A 19,643-nucleotide genomic window follows, 5' to 3' on the forward strand; every position below is an offset into this window, starting at 1 on the left:
TGTTAAAGGAACAGTCCACCGTATTTCCATAATGAAATATGCTCTTATCTGAATTGAGACGAGCTGCTCCGTACCTATCCGAGCTTTGCGCGACCTCCCAGTCAGTCAGACGCAGTCAGACGCGCTGTCACTCCTGTTAGCAATGTAGCTAGGCTCAGTATGGCCAACGGTATTTTTTGGGGCTGTAGTTAGATGTGACCAAACTCTTCCGCATTTTTCCTGTTTACATAGGTTTATATGACCAGTGATATGAAAAAAGTTCAGTTACACAAATTGAAACGTAGCGATTTTCTATGCTATGGAAAGTCCGCACTATAATGACAGGCGTACTAACACCTTCTGTGCGCTTCAGCAGTGCATTGATATCTGAGCTCTGTATCAATGCGCTGCCGAAGCGCGCAGAAGGTGTTAGTATGCCTGTCATTATAGTGCGGACTTTCCATAGCATAGAAAATTGCTACGTTTCAATTTGTGTAACTGAACTTTTTTCATATCACTGGTCATATAAACCTATGTAAACAGGAAAAATGCAGAAGAGTTTGGTCGCATTTAACTACAGCCCCCAAAAATACCATTGGCCATACTGAGCCTAGCTACATTGGTAACAGGAGTGACAGCGCGTCTGACTGCGTCTGACTGACTGGGAGGTCGCGCAAAGCTCGGATAGGTACGGAGCAGCTCGTCTCAATTCAGATAAGAGCATATTTCATTATGGAAATACGGTGGACTGTTCCTTTAAGTCGAATCTCTCCAGGAACTCTTACCACTGAAATTGTGTACATTTCTTTCCTTTTGCAATTATCCTGTAGGATAAAAAGGGGGAAATTTGAAGGAAATTTAGTGAATGAACATTCCTATTCTCTGTGTTTCTGTGTGTTGAGCTCAAGTGGCATAGTGTACTGAGAAAAGTTGTTTTCCCACAAGCTGTAATCGCCTTTCTGTGTCCTTGGCTGGTGATAAGCAGGCTGCCTTGCTTATGTTTCATGTTACATTATGCCTAACCACGCATCCGCTGCGCATCTCAGAGCACACCAGGTGCATGCCCTAACAAAGAACCAATGTTTAGCTTCATTAGCAAGCCTCGAGCCAATCACATGCAGATGCAAGCAGTGAGCGAATGCCTTTAGAGTATAATAGATAACAACCACTAAGACGGGTGTGCACTCTCGACATCACCTGAGGTGGTGTTGTCTTCTTCTTTCCTTTTCTTGTTTTATAAGATCTACTATAAAAAAAATAACTGAAAAGACAACTGCTAAGCATTAGGGTGCATCAGTTGCCCCCTAAAAATGAAAAGTTCCTCCGATCATGATGCATTTTTGTTTTTATGTTCCTTTTGGTAAGAAAACACACTGGGTGAAATATTTTGACAAAATTCAAAAGTTTAATGGTGGCACCAGGAGCTCAAAGTTATGGAAAAAGCTGCTATTTTATGACTTTTATGACAAAATTTCGATCACTTTTCATGAAACATTATGGCACCTTATAGAGTATACCAAATATCTTAGATACACATTTTTAGTACATATTCTAAATATATTATCAAGCATAGTTTGACTTTTAGCTGTTCATTGAATCATTGTTCAACTACTTTTAAACAATACAAATGTATTATGAATCACATTAATGCTTCTCAATCCCTTGCAAAGGTTCTTAACATGATCTCTGGGTCACAAGAAATCAATAAATGGAGTCCAACATTGTGATTCAAACCTTACGCGAAAACATAAAATAAGCATTTTTTGGCAAAAAATGAACCTCATGGTGCCACCATTAGACTTTTGAATATGGTCAAAAATTTTACAGGATGTCTTTATTGGTGAAAAGGAACACCCAAACAAAAATGCATCAGATTTTATGAAAGTGAGGGCAACTGATGCACCCTACTAAGCATTCTGAAGTGTTGATTAGAAGTTTCTGTTACAGTTATCTGATTGAAGAATCATACAGACAAGTATACAAGTTGAAGATTTTGATGAGGAAATAAGTGAAATTAGTTCGGTCTCTCTAAAGGGTGTAAAACAAAAATCATTGCTCTGATGTAGTTCTATTGTTCTCTACAGGGATACTTATCAAATTGCCTAGTTTAAAATTAATAGTTTGATATTTTTGCCTGATATTTTCAATTTTTCCACTGAAAAAACTTGTCATCGCTATTACGTACATATTGAAGGCATGCATGTTTTGTTGTGGCAACTCTCTAACTCTCCAAGCAAAAAATAATTAAAAGTCCAAGAGGTTGCAGAAAGGTTTAGACTTTTATTATATCAAATAATAAAAGCTGTCTTCGGTCTGCAGAGTGAACAGAGTCAAAATTACAAAGCTCTCATTTTATACTGTCTCAAAGAAAAAACACAGGTGTATACAAATAATTTCATTGGTTAACATGTCCCATTATACCACTTCAACATTTTCTACTGGGCAATACACCTCACACCTCTCATATTTTGCATCAACTGAGCCAAATTTTCCAGTATAAATGGTCCATTCAGAAAGAATCAAATCACACGATAAGAGATGGTATACAGCATTCAGCGTGTACAATACATGATTCAAAATGGCTGGGGTCAAATCAAGTTAAAGACTAATACAGGCCGCAGGTGGAAACTAGCACAACACTCGTGTCCTTGGCCAGTCTCCCACACTATAAGATTACACTTTTTGAATAGGCCTGTGATTTAACAGAAAACAACCTTCAGTATAAACTCTCTCAATGTATTTGCTGTATTTTAGCGGAGCTCCCGCGCGGGCCTTAATGGTAAACCCATCGAGTCGATTTTTAGTGGTTTGTCCATGTATGTGTACCACCACTCATACACACCGCCTAGTGGTCAGTGTTAGTACAACCCCGATTCCAAAAAAGTTGGGACAAAGTACAAATTGTAAATAAAAACAGAATGCAATAATTTACAAATCTCAAAAACTGATATTGTATTCACAATAGAACATAGACAACATATCAAATGTCGGAAGTGAGACATTTTGAAATTTCATGCCAAATATTGGCTCATTTGAAATTTCATGACAGCAACACATCTAAAAAAAGTTTGGACAGGAGGAATAAGAGGCTGGAAAAGTTAAAGGTACAAAAAAGGAACAGCTAGAGGACCAAATTGCAACTCATTAGGTCAATTGGCAATAAGTCATTAACATGACTGGGTATAAAAAGAGCATCTTGGAGTGGCAGCGGCTCTCAGAAGTAAAGATGGGAAGAGGATCACCAATCTCCCTAATTCTGCGCTGACAAATAGTGGAGCAATATCAGAAAGGAGTTCGACAGTGTAAAATTGCAAAGAGTTTGAACATATCTAAAGTGCATAATATCATCAAAAGATTCAGAGAATCTGGAAGAATCTCTGTGCATAAGGGTCAAGGCCGGAAAACCATACTGGGTGCCCGTGATCTTCGGGCCCTTAGACGGCACTGCATCACATACAGGCATGCTTCTGTATTGAAAAATCACAAAATGGGCTCAGAAATATTTCCAGAGAACATTATCTGTGAACACAATTCACCGTGCCATCCGCCGTTGCCAGCTAAAACTCTATAGTTCAAAGAAGAAGCCGTATCTAAACATGATCCAGAAGTGCAGACGTCTTCTCTGGGCCAAGGCTCATTTAAAATGGACTGTGGCAAAGTGGAAAACTGTTCTGTGGTCAGACGAATCAAAATTTGAAGTTCTTTATGGAAATCAGGGATGCCATGTCATTCGGACTAAAGAGGAGAAGGACGACCCAAGTTGTTATCAGCGCTCAGTTCAGAAGCCTGCATCTCTGATGGTATGGGGTTGCATTAGTGCATGTGGCATGGGCAGCTTACACATCTGGAAAGACACCATCAATGCTGAAAGGTATATCCAGGTTCTAGAGCAACATATGCTCCCATCCAGACGACGTCTCTTTCAGGGAAGACCTTGCATTTTCCAACATGACAATGCCAAACCACATACTGCATCAATTACAGCATCATGGCTGCGTAGAAGAAGGGTCCGGGTACTGAACTGGCCAGCCTGCCGTCCAGATCTTTCACCCATAGAAAACATTTGGCGCATCATAAAATGGAAGATATGACAAAAAAGACCTAAGACAGTTGAGCAACTAGAATCCTACATTAGACAAGAATGGGTTAACATTCCTATCCCTAAACTTGAGCAACTTGTCTCCTCAGTCCCCAGACGTTTACAGACTGTTGTAAAGAAAAGGGGATGTCTCACAGTGGTAAACATGGCCTTGTCCCAACTTTTTTGAGATGTGGTGGTCATGAAATTTAAAATCACCTAATTTTTCTCTTTAAATGATACATTTTCTCAGTTTAAACATCTGATATGTCATCTATGTTCTATTCTGAATAAAATATGGAATTTTGAAACTTCCACATCATTGCATTCCATTTTTATTTACAATTTGTACTTTGTCCCAACTTTTTTGGAATCGGGGTTGTAATTACCAGTCATCCCCCCCCCCAGTGGCCAGTGCTAGCCAGTAAAGAAATAAAACAAAAGAGACTGGCTATGATATAAGAAAATTCTACAACCCAGAAACAGATGGGAGCTCCGCTTTTAGGCAGTGCCTAAATCTATATATTACTGTAATTATGATAATTCATAAACCAATTTATTATTACTTTTAAGAAAATTATCTTCATTTATTCTTTACTGAAAATTAACACACTCAGCTTTGAATTAGTATTTAATCAGCATAAAAAGAAATCTGTACGTGTGGTTATATGAATCAGAGTACTTTGTGATTACTTAAGGTGTGTGTATGGTCGTGATTATATATGTGCATATAAAATCATAATTTCTGTGGTGGTCTTATTTCTAGTTCATTTTGCTTTAGCAAAATCTTAAATTTTTATGTAATACTTTAGTATTACATAAAAATTTAAGATTATTTTTGTTATCTTCTATTAGGGTGGAGAGAGTTGTTGATCTAGCAGCATTAAAAGCTTGTCTTTGTAGTTCCAGAGGCTCTCCTTCCATGCTAAATGGAATACTATAAATTTTTTGTTTTAAGGTGCATGTGTGATTGTTATACCAGGGTGCTAGGTTTTATTTTCTCCTGAATTATTTTCTTTTAAGTGGAGCTATATTATCTAAAGTAAAGCAGAACGTTGACTGTAAGCATTCAGTTGGCTGATCAAGTTCTGTGGGGTCTAACGGGGATCCAATCAAATTGATAACTCTGGGAGACTACTGATAAAACTTTATGCAGTAGTTGATGTGAATGTACTTTTGATGTGATGGCATGCAAGGTGCATATATCAGGGTGTCTGCAGGTTTTAACAAGTGCAATTTTAGACTTTTTTAGACCTTTTTTAGGGCATCATGGGTTAAATTTAAGACCTTCACAAAGTATTAAAAGTAAGAAAAAACACACCCAGATTGTGTTCAAATGACAACATTTATTGTCATTGAAATAAATGCGTAGCCAAGTGACTATCGCACATCATTTTCAGTTTTTTTTCCAACATAATGCCTCTCTACTTCAACTGCTGAATAAAACACTAAATCAAACAAAACATTTAATATGTTCAGATGGGGATAACGAGAGAGAGCACGGACGAGTGAGTGTGAGTGTGTGTGTAGTGCGTAGCACTACATGCTTCTTAGCTCTGCACTTTTGGTAGCAATTTCAGCCTCCAGATCCTTAAGCTGAGAGAGTTTGTCTTTAGCAGCCCTCCTCAGAGCATTTGATTTAGAGAGGAGCTGGGCCATTTTGCTCCCAGCCTTGCCCTCTGCTTCCTCCACCAACGCGTCTGTGTCTTTGCCAAGACTGTCAATGACTTTATGGAGACTGTCCCTTTTGACTTTCAGATCTTGTAAGTACTCCTCTGTGTGTGCCCTTTTCTTCCCTTGTATCTCTGCCTCCTTCCTCTTCCTCTGTTTGTCCAAATGCAAGCGGTACCTTGACCTGGCAGCCATGACAGATTTCAGCAAGTCGTTTGTAAGTGGAACCCTGGTAACGCCCCCGTGTATTGCAACATAGTCTCAAATAAGCCTGTGTGCAACTAATGTGTTTTCTTGCATATTCTTTGTTTCGATCTCTTTGTTCACAGAGAAGCCTCTCTCTACAGATGCCTGACCATGAGATAGCAGTAATAGCTTCTGGCAAAACTCCCAAAGCTCTGGGTATGCCTTGCTAATGAAGCCATGAAGGAATACGTCTGGCCTCTTTTGCATTGGCTGGAAGGAGATGAAATCTTCATGCCTACACTTCACAGACAATGCAGCATCGAACTGCTGGAGAATGGTGTCCCCTGTGACAAAATAAGTTAAAAAAAAAAGTTAAAAACATGCATTGACAACTCATTTTCCACTAGGTATTTGCTAAATTTACTAATGGCTTCCATTTAGTCATCACCATTATGGCTTTCCCTACAGTTTTGTGGGGGTGGGGGTGGGGTGTTGTTACGACACTCAACTTTACATACAGTACAGTCTGAACCACTGCACATGGAACAGCTACATGTCCATTATTTGATGGAATAACAAAAGACCACAAAGATATCCACACTCAAATATATTGTGATCATATTTTGAGCAAGTAGGCCTATGTACAATACTTAACTGATCATCAGTGCTAAATATATATAAAATTATCTGAGAGTGGCACTAATAACTTTTGTCAGCCCTTTCTAGAACTTCTCCTACCAGCACAAACTCCTCCTGTCAGCTGTCTGTTGAGCAGAAATGTCTGCACAAGTCCCTTCATCTTCGCCTTGCACCCGTCTGGGTCACTGGTCATCACAGTGGGGTCTAGACAATCCATCTGCCTAACAGTATTATATTTAAGGGGGCTCTTCTCCTGAATTTTCCTCACAATGCTTGAGAGTCCTTGCATGCAGTCCCTTTTAAATTCAAGGACCCTGAGCTCTGAACTTTTGCTGCTCTGTACAGAGAAATGCAAAAAGAAATTGTCATGTAAGCAAAAATGCTGTACACACGTGCTTCTGCATGACAATCTTTGACATTAAGCTACTACTACCTTGAGGGCTGCCTCAGCACCCAAGCCTATGTCCACACAGTGCACTTGCATCAAGTTCTTCTTTTCAGCTATGTCCAGGTTGGTAAGCTGGGCTGTGGTGATGTCCTGCAGGACCTCTTGTTTCACAAAACGACGCATCAGACTCTGTTGGACAATTACAAAATTTAAAGTTCTTTCAATTACATCATAACTTTGCAAAATAGTGTGTACCATTTTGACTGCTGTGGATTTGCTGTGAATGGGTGTCTTTTTTGTTTACAACAGTATTTATTTAATTATAGGCCTACACAATGTTTTTAATGTGTATATGAATGACTTGTCAATGTCTCTAAATATGTGTGTAACTGGCTGTAGGGTTGGTGACTTAATAATTAATCACATCATGTATGCAGATGACTTGGTCATTCTTAGTCCCTGTACTGCTGGGTTGCAACAGTTACTAAGACTATGTTCACAGTATGGTGAAGAGTTTGACATAAAATATAACGCTAGTAAGAGTAGGATCATGATTATAAGGAGCAGAGAAGATAAACGATCACCGTTCCCTGTCTTCTATTTGGCTGGCATTGCACTCAGTGAGTGCAGTGAGATTAAATATCTGGGCCACATTATTGCTAATGACCTGACAGATGATAGAGATATCTATAGGCAACGTCAGAAATTGTATGCGCAAGCGAACATGCTGTGCCGTAAATTTAGTATGTGCTCTGTATCAGTCAAGATCTCACTCTTTAAAGCGTACTGTACACCACTGTATACTGCACACCTGTGGTGCCACTACAAACAAGGCAGCATTAGGAAACTCATGGTGGCTTATAATGACAGCATGAGGCTGCTGCTGAGAATTCCAAGAAGGTCTAGTGCAAGTCAAATGTTTGTTAGTGCTGGGGTACCTACTTGTGCAGCTGTGTTGCGTAATCTGATGTATAGATTTATGTGCAGGGCATCTGAGTCACGAAACAACTTAATTGCTGTTTTGGCTAGCCCTGGACGTAGCTCTGTGAGACTGTTCTCTAGCTTGTGGAATCACTGGCGAACATGCCTGTATGTGGGACAATGACTAATGAGAGTTATGCAACATGTTTTTTTTTCTTTTTTTTTTCTTCTTTTTGTCTGTCTGTTTTATTTTTTACTGTGTTATGTTTTTATTGTGATATGGATCCCCCTGGGTCTGGAATAAATAATTGAATTGAATTTTACTTTTGAACTGGCAGTGTGATGGGGTGGGTGGGTTGGGTGTTTGTTTATCTTGTGAAAAATAAAATAAAAACAAACAAAAAATGCATAACTTTCACAATTAATATGGTTCCACCATAAAATCCACATATTCCATTGCAGTTTTCTGCACTACAATCTGCACTACAATAAAAGCCATTACCTTGATCAATTCTGCCAGGTCTTTTCCTAGGAAAGGCATCACAGGCTCCTCAGTCTGGTACTTCCTTAAAAAGGGATCAAATAACTGGGCGACACTCCTGAAAAACTGGAGCTTAGGTAGGGTCAGGGGATCTTTCTGGGCATCTTCAATCACATCAAAGCTTGCAGTACCAGGATGTGGAAGCTCCTTGGTCTTCAGAGCATTTGTATACACCAGCATAGATGACCAGATTGCCAAAGCTCGCTCGACCACTGGCAGGTTTTCAAGCCATCGATGTCCACAGAATGCCAATGGGAACAGTGTAGACTTGGTGGTTTTCACATAGTCTTCCCTCCTTGCTGGCACATTGTGTAACAATGTATGAATGGCCTTAAGAAGCTTGTCTACTTGCCACATGGAGAAGCCTGTTTTCAAGGCATTATGCAAGGTGTGCAACCCACAGCTTCCCACAGAAATGAGCCTAGAACCCCCATAAAGGTCAGCGTAATCAGACTGGAAAAGGTCAAAGAATTTCAAGTTTACATTGGGACCATCCATGGAGATTGATAACAACTTTGAGGTCCAGCTGGTCCACACATTCCTAAGGGAATGAAACAATCAACCAATCAATCAAATGTACATATTTAAAAAAACACACAAAAACAATTTACCCTACACTACACCACATTCTACATTCATTCGAAATTACTTCCTTAATGTACAAAGCCTGAATGCGTCTGTTTATTATGTCATTGTCAGTAAAGTCATTAAAGTTGAATCTGATGTACCGGTGATCAAGGGCGCAGATAGCACGGGGGATGGGGGGACATGTCCCCCCCAGATTTATAGTGACCCCCATCTGTCCCCCCCCACCCACCGTCCCTACGTAAGGCACCACACATAGGTAGAAAAAGTGAGGATTAATGTTCCGTTACTTAGACTAACTTACACTGCAACACAAAGTTGAAATGGCAGCAGCAGCAGCAGCCTTGTCAGTGATCAATCCACATTTTCCCCTTCTTGAATTGGTGTAGGCTGGAGCAGATCCTTGCAGAGTTGGGAAAGCAAGGTGTTCATTTTCCACGTAATTCTCGGTTAATAACACTGCACAGCTCATCCATTTGATAGCAGCGGTGTTTCTGCTGCGACTAATGGTGCGTTCAGTTGTACTCGTAAGTTGGAAGTTTGAAGTCGGAAAAGCATTGAAATCCAGCATCTCCCAGCATAAACGTTGGGGTTTTCGTTTCATTTCATTAACTGGACATTTTTTTTTAATTCCATGTTCCATGATGTCCCAGTTTTTAAACTGGGAAGCGCTCATTTCTGAGGTTATGTTGCTCGGAGCTCCAAGTTCCGACTTCCAATGTAAATGTAACGCACCATCTCGACCCCGGGGTCCTAAGGGGAGCTGGGGACTTTGCCTGTCATGGTAACCATAGTGATCATAAACAACTGTCTAATGACCGAGCTGGTGATCTTTCTGCCACATTAAGCCAGAGAAGAGGGGAAGAAAAAAATCACAGCGTTTGTTTCAAGAACCAAAAGATGTAAATATCCTATGCCTGTTGCCTTTCCCAGATGTGACAAATACTTGTTTTGTAATGTTGAGTAGCTAGTCTGATAATAATAAGAAGGAATTTGGACTTACCTGAAGTAGGCTAAATGTAAAATAACAGCATTCTAGGCTGTAGGTGAATATCTTTTAATGCTGTTATTTTTATGTATAATGTTATTTTAGTAAGCAGCAACTGTTAACTGAAATTATGAGATTCAAGATGTTAACATTGTCCTCCTGGCCTGCAGGCAATCCCTGGTGGGGTCAACAATGAAAAAACAAAAAACAATTAGCTACAGCGTTTTTTCAAAAACCGAGCAATGTTGACCAGGTAGGCCTTTGTCTACCAATGTTCATTCAGTTAGAAAACTCACAATTCGAATGTATATTGAAGCTTCAGTACACACACACACACACATATATATATATATATATATATATATATATATATATATATATATATATATATATATACATACATATATATATACACACACACACACAGTGGGGCAAAAAAGTATTTAGTCAGCCACCAATTGTGCAAGTTCTCCCACTTAAAAAGATGAGAGAGGCCTGTAATTTTCATCATAGGTACACTTCAACTATGAGAGACAGAATGGGGGGAAAGAATTCAGGAAATCATATTGTAGGATTTTTAATGAATTAATTGTAAGAGGCTCCTCTGTCCTCCACGCGTTACCTGTATTAATGGCACCTGTTTGAACTCGTTATCAGTATAAAAGATACCTGTCCACAACCTCAAACAGTCACACTCCAAACTCCACTATGGCCAAGACCAAAGAACTGTCAAAGGACACCAGAAACAAAATTGTAGACCTGCACCAGGCTGGGAAGACTGAATCTGCAATAGGTAAGCAGCTTGGTGTGAAGAAATCAACTGTGGGAGCAATTATTAGAAAATGGAAGACGTACAAGACCACTGATAATCTCCCTCGATCTGGGGCTCCATGCAAGATCTTACCCCGTGGGGTCAAAATGATCACAAGAACGGTGAGCAAAAATCACAGAACCACACGGGGGGACCTAGTGAATGACCTGCAGAGAGCTGGGACCAAAGTAACAAAGGCTACCATCAGTAACACACTACACCGCCAGGGACTCAAATCTTGCAGTGCCAGACATGTCCCCCTGCTTAAGCCAGTACATGTCCAGGCCTGTCTGAAGTTTGCTAGAGAGCATTTGGATGATCCAGAAGAGGATTGGGAGAATGTCATATGGTAAGATGAAACCAAAATAGAACTTTTTGGTAAAAACTCAACTTGTCGTGTTTGGAGGAGAAAGAATGCTGAGTTGCATCCAAAGAACACCATGCCTACTGTGAAGCATGGGGGTGGAAACATCATGCTTTGGGGCTGTTTTTCTGCAAAGGGACCAGGACAACTGATCCGTGTAAAGGAAAGAATGAATGGGGCTATGTATCATGAGATTTTGAGTGAAAACCTCCTTCCGTCAGCAAGGGCATTGAAGATGAAACATGGCTGGGTCTTTCAGCATGACAATGATCCCAAACACACCACCCGGGCAATAAAGGAGTGGCTTCGTAAGAAGCATTTCAAGGTCCTGGAGTGGCCTAGCCAGTCTCCAGATCTCAACCCCATAGAAAATCTTTGGAGGGAGTTGAAAGTCCGTGTTGCCCAGCGACAGCCTCAAAACATCACTGCTCTAGAGGAGATCTGCATGGAGGAATGGGCCAAAATACCAGCAACAGTGTGTGAAAACCTTGTGAAGACTTACAGAAAACGTTTGACCTCTGTCATTGCCAACAAAGGGTATATAACAAAGTATTGAGATGAACTTTTGTTATTGACCAAATACTTATTTTCCACCATAATTTGCAAATAAATTCTTTAAAAATCAGACAATGTGATTTTCTGGATTTTTTTTTTCTCATTTTGTCTCTCATAGTTGAGGTATACCTATGATGAAAATTACAGGCCTCTCTCATCTTTTTAAGTGGGAGAACTTGCACAATTGGTGACTGACTAAATACTTTTTTGCCCCACTGTGTGTATATATATATATATATATATATATATATATATATGCATTTACAAAAAATGGAATCATTTGCTGACAGCTCAGGCCCCCCCAGTTCAAAAATCCTATCTGCGCCCCTGCCAGTGATGTAATCTAATTGTGCACATGTATAAATACAGGGTAACAGAATGCAGTTAATCATATAATCATAAGCGCAAATAGCCAAAGTGAAATATATATGTACAGATAAAATTCAGTATGTACAGATTAGTATAGTATTTACAGATTTAATGCAGTTATTTACAGCTAGAAAAGGTGGTAATGAGCTGAAATGGTGAAATTAGATTAAATAAATAAAGCTCATATAATTATTCTAATATAAAAACACTACTTACTTTGACCTCCTTCAGCAAGTCATTTGCTGTGGCATGGCCCATAAACCGTGACCCAAGGTACCTGGAGTGTACCTGGCCCCCATTCCAGTACCGTATGTGAAGATCCAGTTGTTTTTTCTTTGATGCACAGTTGAGACTTTCATCAAACATGATCACAAATGGCCCGGACACCTTTGAAATTAGATCTTTTTTGATGAACTCTGCCACTCCAAATCGAATGATATAGTCAGTCTTGTCTTTTCTGCACTGGAATGTTTTGGCGATTATCGAATCGGGAAACATTACTTGGAACAGTTCCCCGATGTTGTCGTTAGCTCTGTAAGATTGGTGCTTCGCCACGGTGTTCAATGCCCAAAGAACTTCTGCCTTCATCGTTTGTGTCGAGCCCATTAGGTCACGTATATCATTTGACGTATCATTTGTGGATGTGCCTGCCACAGAACAGAACTGGACAATTCCACGAGACTCACGTGCTGATTTCAGAGAGGCCTGGTGTTTACTTGATTTAACGTATGAATCGAGTGCCCTCATGCCCAGGGTCCCGAGCTTCAATGCCCTCTTGCACAACGAGCAGTACGCCTCAGTGTCATCGTCAGGAACACGTTTGAGCCAGTCTGCAAAATCCTGTCGTTCGAGCCAGCAGTTATTAAATCTACACTTGCCCATTCCTTTTGTTTTGTCCTGCTGCCATTCGTTTCATGTACATTACTTCGCAACTATTCACAAGTTCACAACTATTCCCGCTTCGCACTCACATACAGCACATACAGACCAGACTGCTTGCTTACATCCGGTGACGACACTACGTATTTGCGTTTCACGTCTGTAGTTTTATTGTGCATTCCGCTAACAGTGACATTTCATACAGAACTACACGGACCATAACTGCTACCATAAAGAAAAAAAAAACAGACCGACGTGGGTGATGGACGGGAAATGGACGGATAATAATTTTTACATCTATCATACATCTATATTCTGCATGTAACCTAGGTCTTAAATTACCCAAATGAGATTTTAGACCAACAGTGCAAAATATCTCTGTATTTTAGACTTTTTTAGGCCTAAAATTGAAAATGTGTAATTTTAGACTTTTTTAGACTCTGCGGACACCCTGATATATTAAGACATTTCAAAAGAGATGAGGTAATGGTCTGAGGGAGCTTCAGACTGTATAAGTGTGACTATATTTTCTATATTTAATACAAATGCAAGTATTAGATCAAGAATGTGACGATTAGGAAACATACAAAAACCTCAAAAAAATAGGGTTAGATCCTGTGACACTCTCATTAACCCCTACTGAATCTAGAATGGACAGGAATGCTGTTCTCAGTCTCTTCCAGGTGATCAAAACAAATAATGTCTCTAACAATCTCTTGTCTCAATAAACAACCAGGTTTGAGATGAAATTCGCAAATTCAGAAAGAACTTCAGAATATAGACCACGGGTCAGGAAATAATAATTAGCTGAATTGACCAGGTAGAATTATTTTTTTGGCTACATATATTAGGATAAAGAACTTCAAACATACTGAATTTTTGTTCAGGTTTTTGTACGATTCCTAGATTATCATTATAAATAACTGATGGCTTCTCCTCTACCAGTGAGACAAGGTGGATGCATATAGCTGGAACAGCTTCATTTCAAAATGGTCCATACTCATTTGGTTTGATCCACATTGATAATAGTGGTGCAGTTTAATTGTCACTTGTATGGTGGTAATTAATGACTACTTAAGATCAAAAGAAAACAATAATAGTCTTGTTTTAAACATCACTATAAGGTTACATATTTTAAAACAGTCTTATAACATGAACAATAAAGTTCAAAGTACAGGTCATTTTCAGCCAAAACTGTAATAATAACTATATTTAATTTGACAAATTTAAAATCATGCAATGTCTACAAGTTGGTGCACTTGTAGGTTTTACATGTAACTGAATAAGTAAACATCTTTCCAGACTGATCAGTGATGCAGCTTCTCTCCTGAGTGAAGGCGCTGGTGGTGTTGGGGAGAACACCGATGAGTAAAACTCTTCCCACACTGTGAGCAGTGATACGGTTTTTCTCCTGTGTGAATGCGCTGGTGTTGTTGGAGATTACTCTGATGAGTAAAACTACTCCCACACTGTGAGCAGTGATACGGCTTCTCTCCTGAGTGAAGGCGCTGGTGTGTTTGGAGAGCACTCTGATGAGTAAAACTCTTCCCACACTGTGAGCAGTGATACGGCTTCTCTCCTGTGTAAATGCGCTGGTGTTGTTGTAGATGACTCTGGTGAGTAAAACTCTTCCCACACTGTGAGCAGCGATATGGTTTCTCTCCTGAGTGAATGCGCTGGTGTTTTTGGAGATCACTCTGACGAGTAAAACTCTTCCCACACTGTGAGCAGTGATGTGGCTTCCAGTGGCGGCTCCTGAATTTTTTTTCAGGGGGGGCAATTTTCCCCCGTTATGTCTACACGGACCATAAATGTCCACAGGACTGAAGTAAATTGACCTAGGTAGCAAATCAATTGGCCGAACTTGTTTTTGCCTGGTAAATTCAGATATCGATACAGACAATATCTCTTCTCTCCACTAGGTGGCAACACTGAGCAAGTTAAAGGTGGCAAACTAAGGTAGCCTAGTAAACTAGACCCTCCCGCCTAGCGGCCAAAAATATTTTTGCCTACGAGTGGCAAATATTCACATTGAGTCTGGCTTGCCAGGCTAAAACTAAGGAAGATTCATTGTGAAGCCTTCAAAGCAAAACATTTGGCATCACAATCAATTAATATTACTTTACTCATTTATTTTCTCATATTTTTCCAGTATTCTATAATAAGTAGACACAAATTTTTAATTATAAACATATTCTAATTTCTTCATTCTAAAGAATGCAATTAAAGTGGCAGGATATAAATCCAAAACAAGTGTTTATTTAAGTTTTGAAAAAGATGAAGAAAAGCATAACCATCAAACAAACATGTGCAGCTTAATTATGTGTTTTTTTATATGGAATTGCACCATTTTAACAACAAATAATAATTCTAAATAAATTCTGCAGTTTTTTCCCCAAGAATTCCTCCAGAGAGCCATGCCTTAAAAGGAAATTTAAAGTATTACAAGCATGTCAATGAACACAAAAGGCTTTAGTTATTTAGCTATATACACACAAGGTTACACAAGGTTTTGTAGTCAGTGCAACTTGGCTTAACAAGTTGGAAAAAAGTTAAGGTGCTGCTGGCTCCAATGAACACATATACTGTACAATATATAAAAACTGAAAATATGCTTAATTTATACCAAGTCAGAGAGAACTTGAGGCTACTGAAATATTCCAAGCATGGCAATGTTAAACTGCCATTGGTAACACACACACACACACACACACACACACACAAAAACCTTTTGCCTAGTAAATTCAAATGTACCGTCACTGTACCGTCTGCTGTGCTGCTTCCAGGGTGGAAGAGAACGCAAGGGTAGCAAAAAAGAGCATTGACTACATCACAGCCAGCTAGCCAAGTTTTCTGGTGGTACCAGTTCTTGTTAAAACCTCTTGAGTAGGTCTTCTCCCCCTTCGTAGACACTTGCTTGATGTTTAAATTCAGTCTAGGAGGTCCTAGCTGTTTGATTGCCGTTTTCTCCTCATTGGAACGACAACTAAAGGGAACTTCTTTCAGAGATGCTATCGTATTGTTGCACTCAACACTCACCATCTTCTTCATAGAATGTTCACACATTTCCTGCGCAAGTTGCGTTTTCCAGCCCAAAATTATGTTAAAAACCCGCCAAAATCCACTTAAAACTGCCCAATCTGGCAACACTTGCGCGGCACAACAGGCGTATGACGTAAGCACACTGCTTGTGCGAGCACATAAAACCTAATAGAAAATGTATTGGGAGCATGATTTTCGAAAAAAACGTACGTACCATTACTGTCAATGGGAGATTTTGGGGCAAATCTGAACCTGACAGAAATCGCCCCAAAAGGGCGTGGCTACACCAGGCGCGACCTTAGCCTGATTGGACAATGACATTACTGTTGCCGTGGTAGTAGGAGTGATAAAAAAAAATCTCCCTCCCTGTTTGGGAGTGCGTCGCCCAAATCGCCCCTATTAACGAGCCGCCAGTGGCGGCTTCTCTCCTGTGTGAATGCGCTGGTGTGTTTGGAGATGACTCTGACGAATAAAACTCTTCCCACACTGTGAGCAGTGATACGGCTTCACTCCTGTGTGAACGCGCTGGTGTTTTTGGAGATCACTCTGCTGAGTAAAACTCTTCCCACACTGTGAGCAGTGATGCGGCTTCTCTCCTGTGTGAATGCGCTGGTGTGTTTGGAGATTACTCTGCTGAGTAAAACTCTTCCCACACTGTGAGCAGTGATACGGCTTCTCTCCTGTGTGAATGCGCTGGTGTTGTTGGAGAGCACTCTGCTGAGTAAAATTCTTCCCACACTGTGAGCAGCGATATGGTTTCTCTCCTGAGTGAATGCGCTGGTGTAGTTGGAGAGCACTCTGACGAGTAAAACTCTTCCCACACTGTGAGCAGTGATGCGGCTTCTCTCCTGTGTGAATGCGCTGATGATGTTGGAGATGACTCTGAGAAGTAAAACTCTTCCCACACTGTGAGCAGCGATACGGCTTCTCTCCTGTGTGAATGCGCTGGTGTGTTTGGAGAGCACTCTGATGAGTAAAACTCTTCCCACACTGTGAGCAGTGATACGGTTTCTCTCCTGTGTGAATGCGCTGGTGTCGTTGGAGAGCACTCTGATGAGTAAAACTCTTCCCACACTGTGAGCAGTGATACGGCTTCTCTCCTGTGTGAATGTGCTGGTGTCGCTGGAGATTACTCTGCTGAGTAAAACTCTTTCCACACTGTGAGCAGTGATACGGCTTCTCTCCTGTGTGAATGCGCTGGTGTTGTTGGAGAGCACTCTGCTGAGTAAAACTCTTTCCACACTGTGAGCAGTGATACGGCTTCACTCCTGTGTGAACGCGCTGGTGTTTTTGGAGATCACTCTGCTGAGTAAAACTCTTCCCACACTGTGAGCAGTGATGCGGCTTCTCTCCTGTGTGAATGCGCTGGTGTGTTTGGAGATTACTCTGCTGAGTAAAACTCTTCCCACACTGTGAGCAGTGATACGGCTTCTCTCCTGTGTGAATGCGCTGGTGTTGTTGGAGAGCACTCTGCTGAATAAAACTCTTCCCACACTGTGAGCAGCGATATGGTTTCTCTCCTGAGTGAATGCGCTGGTGTAGTTGGAGAGCACTCTGACGAGTAAAACTCTTCCCACACTGTGTGCAGTGAAACAGCTTCTCTCCTGTGTGACTGCACTGGTGTGTCTTGAGTGCATTCTGATGACCAAAACTCTTTCCACAGTCTGAGCAGTGGTGAAATTCCTTCTGTATATCATTATGAGAAGCGTCAAAACTGAGAGCATCAGACGATGTTGGCTGACTACTGGAACATTTGGAGGGGATCTGAAGCTCATATTTAATCTCTCCTGATTCCTGCAGTCTCACATACTCTTCATAGTGGCATCTCTGGATGTGTTTGTCAAGGTAAATTTGAGATGCATAGGAACGAGGACATGTGGAGCAGGAAAAGACCTGCAGCAAAGTCTTCTTTATTTCTGGAGAAGTGAAAGGACAAAAATCAGAAATTGAACATGAAATGAAACAAGATTATAAAATATAACACTAACCCAATGTAAGGGAGCATTTTTACTGAACCTCAAACATTCAAGATTCTACATGAATCAAGACTGAGACAAAAAAGTTTGAGGACTAACATACAGCAGTCTCTAACTAGGAGTACTGGTACTGTAGATTCAATAAAGATACTAGAACAGCAGCTATGCACAGCATTGGCCATAGCCCCGTGGGTCTGAGCGACCAAGGGGGAGTTGTTGGTTTCTGTTTGATCTAATGTCAAGTCTAGTTAATGGCAAGCCTTGCCTTATTTACAGCTCGTCCAGGATTATGACGGAAACTCAGCCCTTGCATTCAAAGATCCAAAAATGGGCCTTATTTATCATGCTGGATATGAATAGATTTATTTGCAAATGGTTTCTAGTAGCATTTACACAAGAAAGTCTGTATTTTTCATATGGATTAGGTTGTCAAGTTTAAAACATTAATTTCAATAACACACAAATTTAATGAAATTAAAAATTGTGGGATTTTGTGAAACCTAGTTGATTCATATTAATGTAACTGATGAAAGAAAGAAAGCCAACATCCAGAAATTAAGACATTAGTCATTTAATTAAATAAAAATGTAGGCGTATAAAAAAGGGACAGACTGCAACGATTCAGATGGCATTCAAATAGTTCTGCAGTAGTATAGGAATTTCCTTACTGCAGTATTTGAAGAATGCCACGGTGTGGTTTGTAGTAATAAAGCAACCAAACTTCCACCTGTTTAATTATTCATTCATATGATGCTATTTGTCCCTTAACATGTTGAAGTTCTTCAGCTACAAGAGTTTGAGGAGCTAAAAATAAACATAATTAAAACATTATTTCTCCATGGCATGACTTGTGGAATCACTGAATTCCATAAAAATACTAAAAATGTTATTGCTTGTTAAATTGCTTGATAATATAAGCATCATCACATATACTCCTGAAATAAAGCAAATGTGTTCCAGTTGATTTGTATAATGGTTGATGGGTTTGACTGACATGTGCATTAGCCAATTAACAACTTCACTTGGTTCAGGTATGCTGCATGTGTGTTCAACCAGCTGGTTGGATTGCACTGAATGTATTTGTGGCAGCAGGGGCATGACCAGGGAAGGTGAGTGGCAAAGTCAATGCACCTGTTGTCAATTAAATGTTGTGTGCGTATTTGTTGCAGTGACAGTGGAGGTTAGAAAAGGATCCCTCCTTTTCTAACATCAGCATGATGGAAGAGCGCGAAGAGAAGGGAGCTCTCCCGACCAGAACAAGTGTGTGTTTGTGTATGAGCAATGAGCAAGTGAGCAAATGAAGCTGAAAAGCAAGGTAAATAGTAAAAATAAAAAAGTGCGTGTGAACATCAGCTCCCGCCTGCCATGCTTCTGTACTCCACCCACATCAGGGACATACCGTATTTTCCGGGCGATAAGGCGCACCGGATTATAAGGCGCACTGTGAATTAACGTGTCTATGTTCACACATAAGGCGCACCGGATTGTAAGGCGCATTAAGCAAAACAACGCAGTCCGGTAAATCAAACTTTATTCCACTCAATTGTAACAACAAATACTGGTACAGAAAAATACACTCACTTATTGATTCATTCCTCTTCCAACCCGCTTGAAACCCGCTTCGTAAGCATGCCTCTTAACAGGTGCCATTTTGGGGGTCCTTTTACGTAC

At 40.3% G+C, this 19,643-nt stretch overlaps 1 protein-coding gene across 1 annotated transcript in view; it reads right to left on the bottom strand.

The window, feature by feature from the left end:
- Window positions 1-19,643, bottom strand: part of LOC132865856 (zinc finger protein 850-like) — a 1,522,149-nt gene that overhangs the window by 433,740 nt on the left and 1,068,766 nt on the right. Inside the window, exons 8-9 of the mRNA XM_060898348.1 lie at window positions 16,408-17,574; window positions 14,315-14,693 (exon numbers count right to left, since the gene is read on the bottom strand). Coding sequence (XP_060754331.1) covers window positions 14,315-14,693; window positions 16,408-17,574 — 1,546 coding nt within the window. The remainder of the gene's footprint in view (window positions 1-14,314; window positions 14,694-16,407; window positions 17,575-19,643) is intronic.

This window comes from Neoarius graeffei, chromosome 18, assembly GCF_027579695.1.
Source record: "Neoarius graeffei isolate fNeoGra1 chromosome 18, fNeoGra1.pri, whole genome shotgun sequence".
NCBI classification, from domain to species: Eukaryota; Metazoa; Chordata; class Actinopteri; order Siluriformes; family Ariidae; genus Neoarius; species Neoarius graeffei.